The sequence below is a fragment of the Hesperophylax consimilis genome, chromosome 11 (genome assembly GCF_061612785.1).
Source record: "Hesperophylax consimilis isolate HC1 chromosome 11, BYU_Hcon_1.0, whole genome shotgun sequence".
Taxonomy (NCBI): domain Eukaryota; kingdom Metazoa; phylum Arthropoda; class Insecta; order Trichoptera; family Limnephilidae; genus Hesperophylax; species Hesperophylax consimilis.
Window position 1 is genome coordinate 11,441,468 of NC_142846.1, and position 19,070 is coordinate 11,460,537.

Consider the following 19,070-nt stretch of genomic DNA (forward strand, 5'->3'; position numbering starts at 1 on the left):
AGGATTCATTTTAAAAGTGTGGAAATGCACCTATCTACATCCATTTAAAAAAAACATAAAGATGTACCAAAAGAATCAAATAAAAAGTATTATAAACGAAATGAAGAATAAATTATAGATGTGTACGTATATTTTTTTACACGTAAATTTTAAATATTTGTGATAAGTTTTTTTTTAATAAGACAAGTCATCTTTGGTAAAACAAAAATTTTTCAAACCTCTTATAAATATCTTTGGAAGTTAATGGTTACTGCGATATTGTTGATCTGCTAGAAAGTTGCATGAATGGAGCCCGTGTGCGGAAAAACCATATAATCGTAATAGCACTTCTTTAGTACGAATCCATTCAAATCACGCGTCATATATTCACCTTTGCACAGCAAAAGTGTTATCTAATCTCAACCATAGATGGCAGTACAAGGCCTGTGGTGACGGCCGGTAGCGCGCTCTCAAGACAAGTCGGCCATTACATAATTGAAACCGAAGATTTGTGCAATTGGCACTTGGCTTATTTGTCACTATTATGGTGATAAAAGATAACTTCTGCATTTCTTATGTTGCATTCATTTTGAATTTTATGATATTTTTTCTTTTAATGAAACGAAAAAATATTGATTTGTAGAAAAATGGCATTATGTATTATGTTTTTTTCTTTTACGGTTATCATACTCAAAACTTCTGAATAAATTGATTTGAGTTTATTACGGCCAAAAGTATTATAGTGATTTGTTTTTGGGGTATTATGCCATGTTACACTACCTCCTTCTTTAGCCAACGCTTCAGACAGCATTACAGGGTCCATCATCTGTTGAATGTAAAAGCAAAATGCGCTATTGTTTCTCTATCTGCACAGACAGACCGAGCCACAGCAATGCGTGACGACAGCTAATTACCTATAAATTTATTGATTTTCAACGTATATTTGCTCATTACAGTCAAATTAAGTCTCTTTTTCCGCATAAGGGCTCAATTGGTGTTTAATTTTGTTCATGTAAATAACATTATGAAAATAAATCATTATCCTCCCCCACAATAAATCACGTTTAAGAATTTAATGAATTATCAAGTTATTCAATAATAGTACGGTTATTTAACAACGAAATATCAAATTTAAAATATCAAAAACCTAAACCTGTTTAATGGAGCTTAGAAATAAACACACAAAACCATTAAAAATACCAAAGTAAAAATATAAAATATTAGAAAAATTTTACATAAACTCTATAAAATGCATATTATTTCGTAAAAAACACAACGTCTTTCAATGAATAATATCAGCTATAGAAAATGTACTGCAGAATACATTGTTTATTACCTTATATTCGGGGGTTTAGGATCACAGGGGCCTATCTACGAAAACATGTTTTTGAGATAAACGCAAATAAAGATTGGAATGCTCGTATGCCCAACTGCATCTCTTATGCTACGTATACATTCGCGAGCCAAACTGCCGAACTGAACCTCAACTTATGGGAAAGAAACGAAGCAACGGCAAATGGGGCGAAATTCCGCTTGCATTTTATTCGTTCCTTTCCCGTAATTCGTGTTACGGTTATACGTGTCTATGTACGAGATAGATTGTGTCACTAATAAATATGATTATGGCAATACCGAAATCAAGCTTAACTCAAAACACCAGTTTTTGTAGTTAGGCCCCTGTGATCGGGTCCCCGAATTATTATAATTAATACCGGGTCTTTATTTAATGACATATGCAGAGAGGATACAAAGTCACACTGTTACTTTTTAAGTATTCTCACATTTGACATATACGGAAACTAGCAACATAAGTTTAATTTAAAACACAATTTTTATTATTTTATTAGGCACAGCCTATCAGTACTAAATTATTAAAAATATATATTTTTATATTTTCACTTTTTTGTAATAAGTTTTTGGATTTCAAGAAATCCATGGAACAGATTTCAGTGACTAGTCCAATGAGAACACTTGCTGAGGAGGATTTGCTTACTTTGAGGATTACATTAGTTAAGTATACATATCACATATGTACAAGAGAAAAGTATTTTTACACTAACCGACACATAATCAACACATTAAATTAAAAATTTTAATCGCTAAATTCGAGGGCTTAAAATCAAACAAAGTTATCAAAAAAAAAAAAAAAACACAAATAATGTTATCTACAAAAAACATACCAATAATTCGAAAGCACAGAGGCAAATAACATTATCTACAATAAAACATGCCAATACTAATAATTATTGGTGTCTTTTTATAGATAATGTTGTTTGACTTTAAGCGCTCGAATTTTGGATTTTTATTTTTGTAGACGACGGGATTTGACTTTAAGGCCTAGAATTATTTGTATGTTTTTTTCTAGATAACGTTGTTTGACTTCAAAACGGTATTCAACGATTTCTATAATTTAAAATATCTTGATTAGTCTTATTATTACTGCAGACTTCAGCCTGCGTTTCTTTACGACGGATGATCATGAGACTAAAGAAGTATCATTCCAAGGACTCGTAATAATAACGTAGTAATTTAGAATGTGTCGTCTTCAATATCACGGACATCCATTGACAGGAGATGCAGTTTAAAGTCATTGCAACCTTCTGGATCTGTCTTAATTATCTCCACATTTCCAGTGTTCGCCTGAAAAGAAATAATCTCAGTTAAAAAAATGTTTATAAGCATAAATAAAATAAAGACAATATTCCCAGGTTACGAATAACCCAACAATATTTGAAAAACTCTTGCTACAATTATTGAATATGCTAGTGTCATTTGGTCTCCTTTGTATGCTGTCCACACTTGTCACAATCCGTACAACATCGCTTCCTACGAGGAATTGCTTGGAGGTTAGGACTTGAAAGAGGTGTGATATTGAACAAACATTAAACATTTTTTCTTTAGAATAACATATGTATTTAGAAAAGACTCTGATTTAATTTGCGTATTCAAAATTATCAATAGTATTACTGACACAGCTGCTTTGTAGCAACTCATCCAGTCAACACCCCTTCTCCTAGACTCCGAAATAATGAATTGCTGTTCCTCAATCAACATTCCACTAATTATGGTTACCATTCTCCTTTGTCCAGAATGTCGAGACTTGTCAAATCACCGTCAAGTCAAAGCATTGAATTTTTTGGTGTAAGCTTAAATGAATTTCGACACTCGATACGTAATGTGTAATTTTTTAAGCTCTTTAAACCTTCTTCATGCATTGTAAATGTAATTGTCTTGTAACACTTGTAATTGTCTTCCATCTGTACTTTTTATATTATATGTATATTGACATTGCTCATCATTTATATATGCTCTCCTTTCACTGCCATCTCTGTTTCTCATTTGTGTAAAAAATATATTGTTAATGGACTATTTGTGTGTAAATAAATAAATAAATTATAAGTGGAAAACGTTGCTCGAGTGTGATGGAGAACTTAGCTAGTAGAAGAATTGAACCTACACGCATTGGTGGGAATCTGACAACATTTTTACACACAGATACTAACTGATCAATTTTTTGTTACAGATAGAATGAAAAATAGTCTCTAGTGTTGTTCTGGTGAAGAACCACCATTCTAAATCTAAACATGACTTAAAAGTGCAGTCCATAGAGATTGAAGCTGTGCCAACTCTAATAAAAGAAATTCCGATTGATTTATTGACTGGTCAGTGGCTGAGTTGGCATAGCATCGGCTTTCCACTCAGGAGTTGTGAGCTCAATTCCTCGGCTGGCTAAGTTCTACATCACGATACAAGCAATATTTTCAGCTTACTGTGATGGTAGTAGGAGATTTTCAAATATTGTCAGGTTATTCGTTGCCCAGAAATATTTGTCTTTTTTAAAAAAAAAAGGTTAATTTTTTTCATCAATTTATCAGAATGTATTAGCTGTTTTTCGTGACTAGATTAAAGAACCAAAGCGCACACCAGTTACTAAGTTCGATGAGCGTGCTTTTGGAGTGTCAGAACCTAAAGCCTGGAATGGATTGCCACATGATTTAAGAATGGTCACAGACTCGACAGAATTCAGAGCCAAACTTAAAACTCACCTTTCAGACAGTCATACCCATTAGGTACTGCCACACGTACACTTTGGAGAGGCAGTACCACAAGCCGCCGCGCAGAAAAGTAAAGTCCGAAAGTAAGGTAACGGTTTACAGGGCAGTCCATTGTAAGACTTTTCTGCGAGGCGGCCTCGGTGGTACCACCGCTCCGAAGTGTACATGTGGCAGATCCTATAGTCAGAAACCTTTCACATTCACTGTCCGTGACATTGTAAATAAATAAATGTGTAAAAAATGTAAACAACCAAGAATTTGTAAGCTTTTAAAGGTCATTTTATAAAAATTCTCCCATCCTAAAGAGTCCTAAATTCTCCATTCTTTTAAAATAAATATTGACTCGACTTTTGCCACTAATCTTCTAATAAATGTAATATCGATAATAGTAATGGAGGGTAAAATAGCAAAAGTGTAATCATGTAATGTCCAGTGTTTTTAATAGAATGCCATAGTCCCTCTGGCTCTGGACAATTGAGAGCAGTTGTTATTCTTATGCTGTATTCACATAATTTTATTTTTTAAATGCCATAATACCCATTGACTTGGTGCAATTTGGACTCCTGTGCGATAACATAGTTATTATAAATTATGTTTTACTTACCAACATCAGTGTGGAAAGAAAGAACCTGGCAATATCTTCTTTAGGTTTTTTTCTGACCACATCGCTGAATTTCAGTATAGAGCTGCCGACCTCACTTCGGAAGGTCGTCAGCACGTTGTTCTGGTACAATTTGATGTTGAAATCTTTACGGCGCTCGGCACGTGCGAGGTTGGCGCGGATGGAAGCGTGCCACTCCTCCACACGTAGACGGGTGTCCACTTGCTCTTGTGACTGTAATGAGACGAGATTGGATAGTTGAATTAAATGTTACTTGCGGAATTCAAGAAGCATGACAAGCGGACTTCATGGAAACAAGAAATAGATCATCTCTCTCTACTCCTTCCATTGTTAGAATATAATATATGTTACAAGTGTTCATGTTTGGAATGCATTATTTTTCAAAGAATGCTGGTGACTACAATTCTGATAACATCTCCGATGTTTGCAGAGAGGCAGGGTGGAAGAATAGCGAAAATAGACTGAATGCAATGCCAAAACCATATACAAAATCAAATTATGATAAAATCAGAAGAATTAGAAAGCGATGATTTCGATAATTTGATGTAAATTAAATAGAGGCAGAAAGGAGAGAAAAGTATGTCAAGAAGACATGGCACAATCTAGTAAATCAATAAACGAGTAAAGTTAGGTCAATAGTCAGTAGGTCTGACTTCCTATTGGCTGACCAAACGAACGATTCCATCATGCCATTTGAGGGTTAACTTTGTGCTATTAGGTTGTTAATTTTATTCCTTTTTGCGTTATTTTTGACGTTGTTAATTTGAACAATTGTTTATTGTAATTAGCCCCATGGCTATTAGAAGGGTGTGCTTCTCAAGTACGTAAACAAAAACCCCGGCTCTGGGACGTCTAGTAATACGTCGACATAAAAAGGAAAAATGGTCATACCAGTGACATACGAGAATACAATTTAAAACGCCAATCACTTTATAGAAAACGAAGCTTCCATTTCTTAGTATTGGCAATAATACGTTTGTAATGTTTTTTTCCATAATATTTGCGTTCAAAGTTTTGTAAGCGGCCATTGAATTTCTTCAAAATGTCACTGGAAATACAAAAAATTCAAAACGGCCCTTCTCCCTTCTGAGTGCTTTGAGGATTATCATACTAAATTAAATTCTTAGTTATAAGTATATATCTATGTAAAAAAAATGCAGTGCATGCGATTAACTTTTACAATGGGTTACAGTTTGAACTCACTTTCTCTGACACATGTTTCTCGTTCAGCCGATTGACTACGCCCGTCTCCAGCTCCTGGCTGAAGGTCTGGCAGTAGTCCTCGCAGTCCGAGTAGTTGTGCTGGTCGTCCTCCTCGTTGTCCCGAAAGCTGAAGGTGTTGATGTCGGTTCCGAGGATGGCACTGTACAGCGGCTTTTGGCGGCCGTATCGCATCTTGCTGTGCTCGTAGGTCTCAGGAGGAAATCCTCGGAATCCTGGAAGAAACATATTACGTAACCTTTAACTTGAATTTTCTATTTTAGAAAATATTTTATAACTAGCCGAAGTACCTAAGTAGTTTATTTAAATCAGATGTAGTCAGTAATTTTCCTCTTATCCACTGGAACGATTTCGGTCGAAAAATCGACCACTTTTATTTTTCTGCGATTGATATCGGTCCAAAAATGGACCGATTTTTCTACCATTCGTAAAATATTTATTGTACATAATTATTTAAAACGTTTATATGGCCAGCTACTTGTTTTATTGAATAGCTGATAATATATTCTCTTTTTCTATGAACTTATCCGTTGTCTTTGAAGTGTTATTTAACGAGTTTTCGCGGTTTTTTTATGGCGTCCTGTCAAAAACATAATTATAAATTTTCAACATTCACGAAATTTTGGACTCTTCCTAAAATGCCGTAAGTAATTAATTTATTGGGTTTTTAACGCATAATTATATATCTGTGTAATCATGATTGACTTAACTATCTTTGAAATGCGTTTTTAATTCGTTTGTTTGTATTATATTGTTTTGGTTGAAGTTTTTGTGTAAGATTACGTCAACTGAAGACGTCATCTGTTTTTGATTTACAATAATGTCTTAAATACTGCACTCGCGCATTTGAAATATAGATATTCCATCACAGTGATTCAAAACAAAGAGATATATATAAGTTTTATTTGAATTGGTTCATTATTAATACAGATATTTGCTAACCAATTATTTTAAGTCATATGTCAAAAAGTTGACTCTTTTTCACATGTAAAATGGTGTAAAGCCTTTGTCACACAATAAAAATTTAGTAATTTAGTTGTATAATTAATTAATTTGTTTACTTTTACCAAATTTGTGCAGTAACAGCTGTCGTCCAGGGAAAGGGATCACTCCACGACCCAATAATTATTTTCAAATTTTATATTAGTGCAATATTTAACAAAATTTAAACATTTTACATTTTACATTACTTACATTAAGTGTTTTCAATTTAAAATATATAGAGTGGTGCTGACTGCAAGAGGAGGCAGAGGAAGAGGGAGAGGTGGGGTACGAGCTGGTGCCGGACTACCTGCACGTGGACGTCAACGCAGAGCTGCAATTGCAGCCTCGTCTGGAGTGTTAGTATTTTTTAATGTTTTTTTATGAAAGTACTTTGCTGTGGCCGTTGAACTCATCATATATTTGTATTTATTTAAACAGCGACCCTGCTTTGCTACTGGTGCGAGAGGATCGCGTCAAGGCCCTAAAGGCTGTTAAGGCCCTGCCTGCTTCCTTCCGGCTAGAGCTGGAAAGCCGAAAATTCAAGAAGCAGGCGGCGCGTATTTTGCTCCCTACCGCACCTCCAAGAAAAACTAAACAAAAGTAAGTAATCGTATTTAGATGCTTGATACAATATTATTGTTTTTTCCTGACAGCGTTCCACTCTTACAGTGAGAGTTGGTAAGATCAGCGCTCTGTGCATTTGGCACATTCAGTGCATATTTTACAGAGTTCTAATTTTATTGTTTATTTACATACTGTACATACTGTTTCACACGTGAATGAGAACAATTTATATGATTTATGTAAATGTTTTCAGAATTCCATCTCCGGAGAGAACAACGTGTCCCTTTTCACAAGGGACGCCTTCACCGTTGCCACGACCCGTACCACCACCGTGGATGTCCACTCCCGCACAGACCCAATCAACGGCTCCCAATGCACCAATTATGCCTATCCGTGCAGCATCTCCCGAGCCGTTACCTGGGACATCGCGGAGTGGGGAACTCTTCTCTCCGGAGGCCGGCTATCATAGCGAGCTGTGGGTGGACGTGCCATTCTACGAAGAATTGTCGGCGTTTGGGAACGGTGAGTTTATTTTTTGAAATGTCATACCAGGGGCTCAATATAAAATCAATTATCTATATTTTATATTGATATCCCTAGCACAGTTTCACTGTTGGTATATTGGCAGGAAATAAGCATAGTACTTAAAAATTCCACATAACAAACATACAAAATGTATTGTTGTTATGACGTGGATGCATCATTACACATCTTTTTTTTCTGTAACGGGTATTGCAGAGTGAGAAATAAGACATGCCGAACTTCTTTGCGAGGATTACATTTGATTCACCGGCTTCTAAACGGTGTAATACAGCATTTTTTTCTTAAATTGAAAAAACACTTTCGCTTCACGGGACTCATTGTGTCGAGCTTCCTAGTTAAAAGCGAGGCTGTATTGGTAGGTGGGTTTTGTAACCGGACAAATTATCATTAAAATAGGTCGCTTTACGTAGTTGGTCACTTTAAACGGATACGTTTTCCTACTAAAAGCTATGAAACCTTACTAGAGTTTACATTATCGTCACTTAAAACAGTAGACCATTAAATGCAAAGTCATTATATCCAAATTCTACTGTAAATTTGTGTTTTCTTTTATTTCAGAGTCAGACATGGGCAGAAACAGTAACGTGGACGAGGCAGCTGTACTAGAAGAGTCTGTACTTGGAAACCGTGAGTTATAAAACTAACTAACTTACCTTCACGCCATTTCGGTAGGCAGAGAGGATGAACCACCATGCAACTCGATCTTGGCACACACACTCTTTTCTTCATTCCATACCTACCTGACTGTGCTATTCTGACTCCTGACATTGCCCGCCTCAAGTATTTGATTAACTTTTTATTTATTTTTTTATATGAATACCTCACAAGAGCCTCAGCTGGAGCCAGTGAGACTATGGCATCCCCAATCGGGGTATGTTGTGAGGCTGAAGGTAGCGGGGAGGGGAAGGAGGTGTGGCTATTCAGAACTGGTCACCAAACACGGCTAAAGCCATTTCAAGCAACGTTTCAATTCTGAATGGGGTCTTACACCAGGGCGATACTATGGGTATCTTAAACTCTGGAACGTGCCGCAAATATAATATATATTATTTTTAATGAATTTTGTGTGAAAATAACACAAATTATTCAAATATAATTTATTTGATTTGATCCCGCGACCATCGTATTGCGAGTCATAAGCCGTACCAGAGGCAGTGGGTTATCGTAATATAGACACATTAAATTAATTTGGGTTTTCTGTTGTTTCAGAAATGGATATGGACAGATCGAGCGACGAGGATGAAGAAGCGAGCGACGTCGACCACGAAGAGAGCGATGAGGATACATGCCACCAATACCTTATCATAATATTATCAACGTTTCACCTAACTCCGCTATGGCCATAGACTTTAGTAGACAAGACCAGGTAGATAGTGAGGCAATGCGTTCGATTCTGCCGCCTGAAGGTTACTCTTTCGATTGGTCTAATGATATCTTACGGGATAAGGGAGACTTTCACAGGCACGCCAAGACCAACTTTCAATACCGACGAAATGGGCAAACCTTTCTTAAAATCTTTGATGCAGATTTCGTTGAACTGATCGCGAGAGAGACCAACAGGTATGCAGATCAATGAATTGCGAAAAAACAATTTAAGCGTCATGCGCGTACCAATAAATGGGCTCCCACGAATAAAGAGGAAATGTATGTATTCTTGGCAATTTTAATGTATCAAGGTATTAGTCCCCTTCCTGTTGAAAAAGACTACTTCTATTCAAAAAAACTCACCGCCATGCCTTATTTCAGCCGAGCCATGGATTATAATCGTTTTCTTCTAATTAAAAAGTTCCTTCACTTCACCAACAATGAAAGTCTTTCTTCTGATGCACCATTATCTGTGCGAAGGTTACAAAAGATTCAGCCCGTCTTGGACCACCTCTCAAATAAGTTTGAGACTTTATACCTGCCCGAGCAAAACATCTCTCTGGATGAATCCTTACTCTGCTATAAAGGCCGTTTGGGATTCGTCCAGATGATCAAAACCAAAGCGGCCAGTGCGGGTATAAAGTCTTACGAGCTTTGTGAGTCTTTTTGAGTTTTTTTCTGTAAAGAGGCTTTTCCAGATCTAGTCACTAAACATAACTAAGCCAATTCAAGCAATGTTCAATTCTGAATGGTGGTCCCTCACCAGAGCGATACTCAGAATCTCACTCTATAGCGAGGCACAATGATATTATTATGTATTGATTTTCTTAAATTATGAATAAACCAATAAACTGAATACATTTTTATTATGACAAAGTGTGTAAACAATGTTTAAATCAATATACTGCTCTTTCATTGTAACCATACAACTGTAATATTGATTTAAAAGGATATTAGGGCTTAATAAATAAATCAATTATTGGTTCCATCAATTATTTTCCCCTCACCCCTTTTTTTTCGATACCTTTGCGTTTAGATATAAAATTATCACTATGATTTTATTTGCATTCTACGGTCATACAAAGGTTTGATATATATACAAATTTATCATCATTTTACATATTCCGATTTACTCTATGTAGATTGACCTTAAGGTAGCTGTCAGAAGTGATTTTTCGTCAAATATTGGTGAATTTCATCAACTTTCAAAGTATCCCCCTGAAATATTGGCAATGTTTATATCTATGATATATATCTCATTTTAAGCCTTATTTCCTCGTTTTGCACGTTATATAAAAACATGGTGACAAATCTCCAGTTCTAATTTACAATTATTTAAAAAGTAGCACCATGATTTTGACATCGTGAAATAGGCTCTCTGTATAATTCATCAAATGAATAAAATAAAGCCAACACGGCGACTATGCTTATTAATAATTGTAGACAGTTAATGTATCTTCCTAACGTTATACCAGTTTTTGTGGTAAATTTATTATATAGTATAATACAGTGATTTCAATTTTGACACGTCACGCACTCAAATTTTAAAAAATTATTTTCTAACCAAACTTTTGAAGAGAGCATAACGTACAAAAAATTATTTTTCTATTACATTCTTGCATTTGTGCTTATCAAACAGGCCATAGAGAACATAAAAACGTAGAAAATATTCTATAAAGATATTTAAAACTGCCACTGGCGGCAATTTCAAATCACAAAAACGCTAATTTCGCGCATTTATAAAGTTTAAGATTTTTTAATAATTTATCTATCAATTCTAAAAATATAGAATAATTATTAAAATATAGGTGAATTCATTGGCTGTATAGCACTACAATCAGTTTTATGTCTCCGTATTAAAATTCGGAGGTTTGATTTTTTTAATGTTGGCGGAAAATATTCAAATTCGTCGCCAAAAAACCGCGAGCAATCGGAAAAAAAGTTTTTTGACGCGCGATCGTTCGAGTGGTTAAGTTGAACATCAAGTGTGCAAAATTTCATCAAGAATTTTTGCTTTAAAATGCGGGAAAATGGGAGAGGATTATTATAAATCTCACATAGACAGTCGTCTTCCTCTTGTTTGAAGGTCACGTGTGAAAAATTTCATCAATATTGGTATAAAACTGTAGATTTGTAAAAACAAAGCCAGGCCACCTGCCCGCCACACCGTGCACCGGACACAGACACCCTTATTTATATTACATTGATGTAACCTAACCTTATAGTATATTAAAAAATACCATCTCTAATGAAAAAACTATGTACTGTTTTCAGCAGATTATACAAACAATGAAATGAACCATGTCACTATCATTTATCGCAACTACGCAGAGTATTTGTTTCTACCTACACACCAAACGCATAACTTTTATTGGCTCCGCCGCTTTGATGGTCTATGCAGTTTGGTCACTAAGTTGTCCCAACAGCTCGGTTTTTTTCGCCAATTTCTGTATTGCGTTCCGACAAGGTGCTTCACGACGACCCAAAAATGTTTGAGTTTTACGAACCGTCTCTGCCAAATTTTAACCCATTTTTATAGTGAATTTTAATAATTTCAATGCGTTGTTGAAGCGTGTATCGTTCCATTTTTATTAATGGCGTAGTTTCTACTTGTCAAATGTCAAAAAATGAAAGCTTCAAAAGTAACATCTACCGAAATAGCGGGCTATTCAAAATAACACCTCTTCTTGGAAAACCCTGTAGTCTGACGACTCAGCATCCCATGCCATATCTGGGTTTGTTTCCATTATCTATCGCTTTCACGAAGGTTGGTGTGTTTCAAACTCTACCAAAATTAAACTCCATCAAATCGATGATAAGCACCATTTCGAATTTTTGACATTTGAACATTTCCAGTCAATATCATTTAAGCTTTTTATGAAGTTGTGATTTCACCTTGACAGTTGTGCTTGACAGCCAATCACAATTTGAACAAAGCTAAAAAAAGCCGAAAATCAGCGTATAACGGGGACCGTTCAAAAGCCGAAAACTCAAAATGGTGCTGATCGTCTTCAACTCAAAATGGTGTAAGGGAGTTTGAAATACTCGACTGTCTACTGGCCGTGCGACAGCCTGATGCAGATGTATCACAATATGAGATTTTGACAGGACGCCCAATGCGGCTATCACTAAAAACCCATGAGATTGGAGAGTCAAAATTCTTTGGTCAATATTAGTTACTCAAAATATTCCTCTTTATTTCATTGCAAACCCACTTTCAATTTTAAATTACTAATAACGTGAAATCTCAATCGATCATTCCCTTAAATGGTTACCCGCATTTGTTGTTTATTTATATTCCCAAATTAATTTGATACTAAACTCGTAAAAATAGAACGCTTCGATTATTCCTCTACGTATCGTTTCACCGCATCGTTTAAAGGACGTAGAAAAACTAATCATTTTGCTAGATTTTTCAAAATGTGAACATACTAAACCAGATTTCGTAGCTAAATGCTTGGTTTCAATTAAAGCTACTCTTAAACAACAAGTGGAACATTCTAAAGTTTTGATATTAGTCTTTAGTTGAAACACTACAGTGCGGGCATGCGATCTTTTTACTGTGCGGAAAATCTTCCGAGAGCGAGAAAGACACATTGACGATAAAGAGCGGGTCCTGCCAAAGTGGTAAAAGGTCGGAAGAGAGATTATCTGTGTTGTTTAGCAATAATAGTGACGGAACTGACATACGCAAGTTCCTCGTCAATGTTTTAAGATTATGAAAACTTTATCCGTAGGATATTACGCAAACAAAAAGGCATGGATGACTAAAAAACATTTGAGTCTAAGGGACCTTGACGCAGAGATATGAGTAAAACAATGAAAAATTTCATTATTTGTAGAAAACTGTGCAGTTCAACCAAGTGAGGTAACATTTGTATGAATATAGCATCCACACAGCATCCCCAAAGATGACATAGGCCCTGAGGGAAATTATTTTCTTCAGGGCCTCCTGTGTGGAGTTAATACAAAAAAAAAAAAAATCTTTCTATATTCCCGCATTCCTTCAAAAACGAAAGAGGTTTTACTGTAATGTTATATTTTATGATGTGCAAACTCATTTATTTATCACCATTTGAGTTGCCAAATCAAACAGATATAAGTGCAAACATAGAATGCCACCTTTTGTGTGATGTATGTGGTTGCATATTAATGGTTTGCTAATTTCAAGTCAATGCACGACCCAAAACAAGAATGAATTGAATAAATAATACATGCATCTGTTTTAACAAGTGTGAAATAAAAAGATAAAACAAACTTTGTTTGTTTGCGAAATTTGACAGAGTTATTGTCATGTGGATCAAGGCCGTATCAATATTATATCTTTATCAGGAAATATGTTTAATATTAATTTGTGCATAAAATAAAAATTTTGAAATATGGATGTTGCAAACTAAACTCGCTGACTCGAGATGAACAAATGTTAGGATTTAATGCCAAGTAATAATTAAATTAAGGTTAAGTTGCAAAACCTTCCAAAATTCCTAAAGAGTTAACAATAATTTTACATGTAGTAATAGATTTAGTATGTAACTCTATCAAAAGCATGACTAGTCAATTTTTTTCCATATTTCAATTGTATTCAATTTTAAGTAGAAATAACTGCAAAAATTGTTACTGACCTGTAATATCCAAAGGATTGACGTGGTCATCTGGGAAGCCAAGGAAATCTGGAAATAAAATGGGTTTCATTAAGACCATAAGTCCTTCTTCGCCCTAAAAACACCCATCGCAAAACATCCTCAGAACAGGAAGAAAGTAGATGACTGGCACAAATTATGTAAGTTGCAAACAAAACACCATCATCAACAATAATCAAATGGTGTCAATTTAGGATGGTTGCGTATGCAAGATGGTTAGGAAATGAGTAATAATGAACACAAATAAATAATGTGTAAGTAAGTGAAAGCAACTCCAGAGGCCTTGCGAGGAGAGGGTCTGCAATGAACGGAGGCCACTAAAATAACCCAGAGCAGGGACGTCCGGAGGCGTTGAAATGATGGACCCCAACCCGAAAAAGCAAGGGGAGAAGATCAAACGTTTAGCAAATGCCTAAACGGGGTGATCACAGCTTATTTGAATAATATAAAAATAGTTTAGAATGTTGTTGTACATAGTTTGTTTGTTTGCAGAAGATAAAAATAAATAAACCTTGTGCTGATTTACAAGCGATAGTGCAATAAACACTTGAGTTAACAGAATGAAGTTGTTGTTGATGGATTATGCGTTTGAAAGATAAGCAATTTAATGATTTAAATTATTCTTCAACGATGAAACCCTGCCAGCTGCCAGTGGAACTATTGTGTTTACCACTGTAGATCTGACAAACATGCTAAAGGAGCATATCAGCATGTGCAGAAAACATAATTTCACGGACATGTCAATACAATACCTAATTAACAAGGTTTATAGTTTCTAAAATCTTAATGGTAATATTAGGTTGGGTGTCTTGGGTGTAGCGATAGGTCATGATATAAGAGCGGGAACCACGGCATCAGCTCAATATCTTCATACGGCTCAAAGAGTCGACTCAATTGATCGACGGCTCAATTGAACGGAAGCCGTGAGCTCAGAGCGTATGAGCAATGAGAATACTGTGCTTGCCCGATATGACTCGCCGGACCGGGCTCCCTCGATATGGCTCCCAGTGTAAGCGAATGAATGATGGTACAACTCTTGATACCGGTATGCCGCCGCGTACCCAAGAAAAATAAGACACTAGGTAGATCTTAGGTGTAGGTACTTGTGTCCAAGTCTAGATATCCGACTGTCGGACGCCGTTCACGTCTCTGAGTATGTAATAACAAATAATACTTGGATAATATTAATGGCGCTATTTTTCTAAAATATCTCCTTATAAAAAAGAGGAACTGTTCGATTGAGCCATGGTACAGTTTACCAGGAGTCTCAATTCTGCGTCTCGTTCATGAACGACTCATTGCTACTTGGCACACACTCGTTTCCTCATTCACATTAATTGTTCTCTGTTTATTCTGACTTTTGACATGCAGGGCCAGCCCTGTGCACGCGAAATTGGAGCAGTCCACTCTGGGCACTGACTTGCAAAGGCGCCAAGGAGCTGAAAATACCTAAAACAGTGCCCTTGAGGTTTTAACCTATGGCATTTGGACCTTGAGCCAAAGATCTTAAAACTTTGCCACGGAGGTTTTCACGGTACATCATAGAGATACTAATACAATAATAATATAAATACAATCATCCAAGCGCTCGTTCATCAAATTTAATATCAACACATATGCATTTTATTCACAGAGGTTGCCCGGTTCAAATTATTATGATGTAATGCATATTTGACAATTTGTGAGGATTTTAGAGTTATTCGGTCAAATCACAATATTCAGAAAAAGTAACAGACTAACGAACTGTAATTCAGTCTCATTATTTTTATAAATATTAATATTACATAATATCTCCATATTTCATTAGCTCTATCCAACCCTCAAATGATCGAAAAAAGGATGTTTGATTAAATGGCACTAAAAGCAGTCGTTTTCCTCTAATTAGTAAATAAAATACAATTGGGGAAATATGATATTATCATTGAGACAGATACAAAAGATGGAATCTCGATGGAAGGAGTATGGGTGAAGTTTAAAAAAAGATGCATACCTTCATCCCAATCTGCAGCCAATATCCTCAGACCTCTATGCACCTCTCTCTCGTACCACCGTTTCTGTGCTGTCGTTTCCCGCTTCAATACAAAAGTATCCAAGAGATATCCCGAATCGTAGTTCATTACGTCCAGTTCAATTTTGTTCATGCGCCTCCTCAGTTTTCGCAGTTGTTTTTTTCTACGTTCGACAACCTTTTCAATGAAGATTGTAGGAAGAGAAAAATTTTCGCTGGCAAAACTTAATAACGATGCAGTTCCTGTCAGCTTTGTCGACATGTCGTATTTTGAATTTTTGGCTTTAGTTGGCGCAGTTCCATCTCCAAGTTTACGCTTTTTACTAATCTTCTGTTGTTCCGTTACTGCTTCAAGAGTAGCATCTAATGGGGTGGCGAGGGTTTCATCTGGGTTAGTAATAGGATACTCTCTTTCTGTAAACGGACTCATCATTGCATTACTGGAGAAGCAGTCATTTTCTAAATTGTTGTTGGATAAATCTGTATTGAGGAACTGACCGTCGGATGCATAGTCTGAACCGTGGCCAGAGTCAGTTGGAGAAATTTTGCCCGTTTCTGTCTGTTCCGATAAAGTCTGAGGCTCTCTATGAGGCTGGCGTTGAGTCTCTTTTTCCGAGCAAAAGTCCAAATCATCACAGAGCATGCCATTTTGGTCCGTGTTCCAATTGGAACGGAAGTCAGTTACGACACCGATCCTTAAACCGACATAATCGTGAATGTGAACGTCATTTTCAGAAATTACGCGAGGTTCTAGTTGGATGAAAGATTTGGGCAAGACAGGAAGTCTTTTAGGATCTAGGTTCTCCTTTAGATTGATGTTGGATGCCTCTTCGAGATCAATCAATTCAAAGTTGAGGAATTCAGCTCCTCTCCTGGAACGAGTGGGCTTCTTTCTTCCTTCTTCCGTTTCGACTTCATCATTGAGGTTGCTAAAATATAAAAAATGAAATAGATTAAAGTGAATACAAAGATATCCGCTGAACTGCGAATGATACACATACATAATAACCAAAAAATAATGAATACACAAGGCAGAGCATATTGTGGGGGTATTTCACTATCTCTGATTATGTTCTGACTAAGCACTAATCCGCGGATTAGTCATTTTTTCGTTTTCACTATATCTGAATAACGCTAACGCTCGGGTTAAAGTTCGATTTGACTAATCAGTGCTCGAACCTCACGTTAGGCGCTATTCCTCGAATCAAAGATGGCGTCAAAACATTCCGAGTTTGACAGCGGAGAAGTGAGTCGAATTTTGTTGAATGAATTTGAATGCTTGTATGATCCATCCTGAATTATTTGATTGTGTTCAAAATAAGAAACAATGTATTAATTCGACACGAATCTATCTACAATGACCTGATAATCAACATAACATAACCAAAAAAATGCACACTTTGCGGTGTGCGGACTGTGACGCATGACAGCCGTGGCAGTAGATGGAGTAACTGCAAACATTTTGCGATGTTGTCAGACTATTTCGAGTGTTATCTATCCGGAAGCTCGGAAACAATGGTGAAACGGTCGCCGTTGAATAACGAAGTTATTCTGATCTTTAAAGCCAGCCAACGGATAGCTAGTCAGATATTTAGCCCGACATAGTGAAATACCCCCTGTATCTCGCATAGAAATCATGACTCCATTTTTATAATAAAGGGTGGTCCATCAGGTACGCAGGATTTAATTTTTAAGTGAAACACAGTTAAATATTATTTAATTGGGAAATTAATATTGAATTACAAAGTACTCACGTTGAGATTAATGATGAAATACAATGTCGGCCAAATGGCAACCTTTTCCAAGAATTTTTCTATTTTTTGGCTTGGAAATTTTTTTATGAAAAGGGTCAGGGTATGCCAGCACAACCACGGTGGCCATTTGGCCGACATCATAATTAATCTCAACATGACTACTTTTAAAAAATCAATATTAAATGCCCAATTAAATAATAATTAACTGCGTTATTTTAAAAGTCCTGCATACCCGGTGGGCCACCTTTATATCATTTACAAATAAATTACCATATTCATTCACATTATTTTCCTAATATGACTTATAGCTATCTATACATTAACGATTAACAATTTTAAACACAATTATTTGTCAAAAGTCAAAAGAAATACAATGATAACAAAATATATAAATTTGTAATGTAGTGTGGCAATAACATTTGTACAAATAACATATCATGATGCTTGATGCATCGTCTATTACAATAAGTAGGTTATCTTACGATGAAAAATGATATTTAAAGTCTATCAGGTTATGTTTATTGAAATATATAGCCACCTTTCTGCACAGCCGAATGATCTCACTATCTCACCCACTTGCTGCCATAAATAATCCACTTTTCGGCTGTAGATGTTAGCGGATTGCTGAAGTAAGATGGCTACTTCAGCAAAATTGGGCATGTTATCATCGTTGGTATGGCCATTTAACTGGCGGAGGCCTGCCTCCGTTAGATAGTCCTCCAAGAGCTAGAATAAACCATGTTGTTAGGAAACTGTTTTCATGTTTGATTGTGCAAAACTTGTTTTGAAAGTGAAAAAAAACATACCGAGTTGAGATCCATGTCGAAATTCTGCTTCATGTCTTTTATAGGCTTCATAAGAGCCGAGACAATCGCCTCCAAGCGTTGGGACGACATCGAGCACTCACTACCCTGGCGTGTTTTTCTCATACAAACACTGTACCTGAAAACAAATGTCAAAACAATGCTAGAGAATCATTTTTCAATGTAAAATGTCAACATGGCCAAAAACACACAAATTTTAGCTATAAATAAAACAACTTCAGCATTTTAAAGCCGTGGATTTTTATAAAATAATGAAACGCACCCATCGGGTATCGGTATTTCTTCGTCCATTGAAAATATTGTGCGTTATATGACAAAATGCTGGAACGACGGCCAAATTCGCGGCGGCCATTTAATTTTTGTTTGAAACACCGCTTCGTTCGCTTTACTTCTGATTCTGACAGTAGCTATGGAACCGCCTACCGTAAGGCGGAACAAAAAACTGGGTAGGTACCATTTTATTTCGTGGGAAATTTATTTATTTAGTGCTGGCAATAATTTGTATATGTAA

At 36.1% G+C, this 19,070-nt stretch overlaps 2 protein-coding genes across 2 annotated transcripts; one reads left to right on the plus strand and one right to left on the minus strand.

Annotated features, from left to right (window-relative positions):
- Window positions 1-369: 369 nt before the first annotated feature.
- Window positions 370-18,951, minus strand: LOC149419789 (uncharacterized). Its single transcript, XM_089637304.1, has 8 exons — window positions 18,822-18,951; window positions 18,542-18,677; window positions 18,274-18,461; window positions 15,964-16,910; window positions 13,956-14,003; window positions 5,860-6,092; window positions 4,639-4,869; window positions 370-2,619 (listed from the first exon to the last, which is right to left on the minus strand). Exons 1-8 carry the CDS (start codon window positions 18,848-18,850, stop codon window positions 2,509-2,511), a joined length of 1,923 nt encoding a protein of 640 aa, XP_089493430.1. The 5' UTR covers window positions 18,851-18,951; the 3' UTR covers window positions 370-2,508.
- On the plus strand, window positions 6,190-9,314 carry LOC149419790 (uncharacterized). Its single transcript, XM_089637500.1, has 5 exons — window positions 6,190-6,194; window positions 7,300-7,461; window positions 7,679-7,947; window positions 8,527-8,595; window positions 9,178-9,314. The coding sequence occupies exons 1-5, from the start codon at window positions 6,190-6,192 to the stop codon at window positions 9,312-9,314; spliced, it is 642 nt and encodes a 213-aa protein (XP_089493626.1).
- Window positions 18,952-19,070: the final 119 nt, after the last annotated feature.

Coding starts and splice junctions, on each gene's coding strand:
- LOC149419789 (XM_089637304.1), bottom strand. CDS start 18,850: ATGGACGAAGAAATACCGATACCCGATGG. Junction 18,678..18,821: donor GAAATACCGATACCCGATGG/GTGCGTTTCATT, acceptor ATTTGTTTTCAG/GTACAGTGTTTGTATGAGAA. Junction 6,093..13,955: donor CAATCCTTTGGATATTACAG/GTCAGTAACAAT, acceptor TGTTTCTTCCAG/GATTCCGAGGATTTCCTCCT.
- LOC149419790 (XM_089637500.1), top strand. Junction 7,462..7,678: donor CCAAGAAAAACTAAACAAAA/GTAAGTAATCGT, acceptor AAATGTTTTCAG/AATTCCATCTCCGGAGAGAA. Junction 7,948..8,526: donor ATTGTCGGCGTTTGGGAACG/GTGAGTTTATTT, acceptor CTTTTATTTCAG/AGTCAGACATGGGCAGAAAC.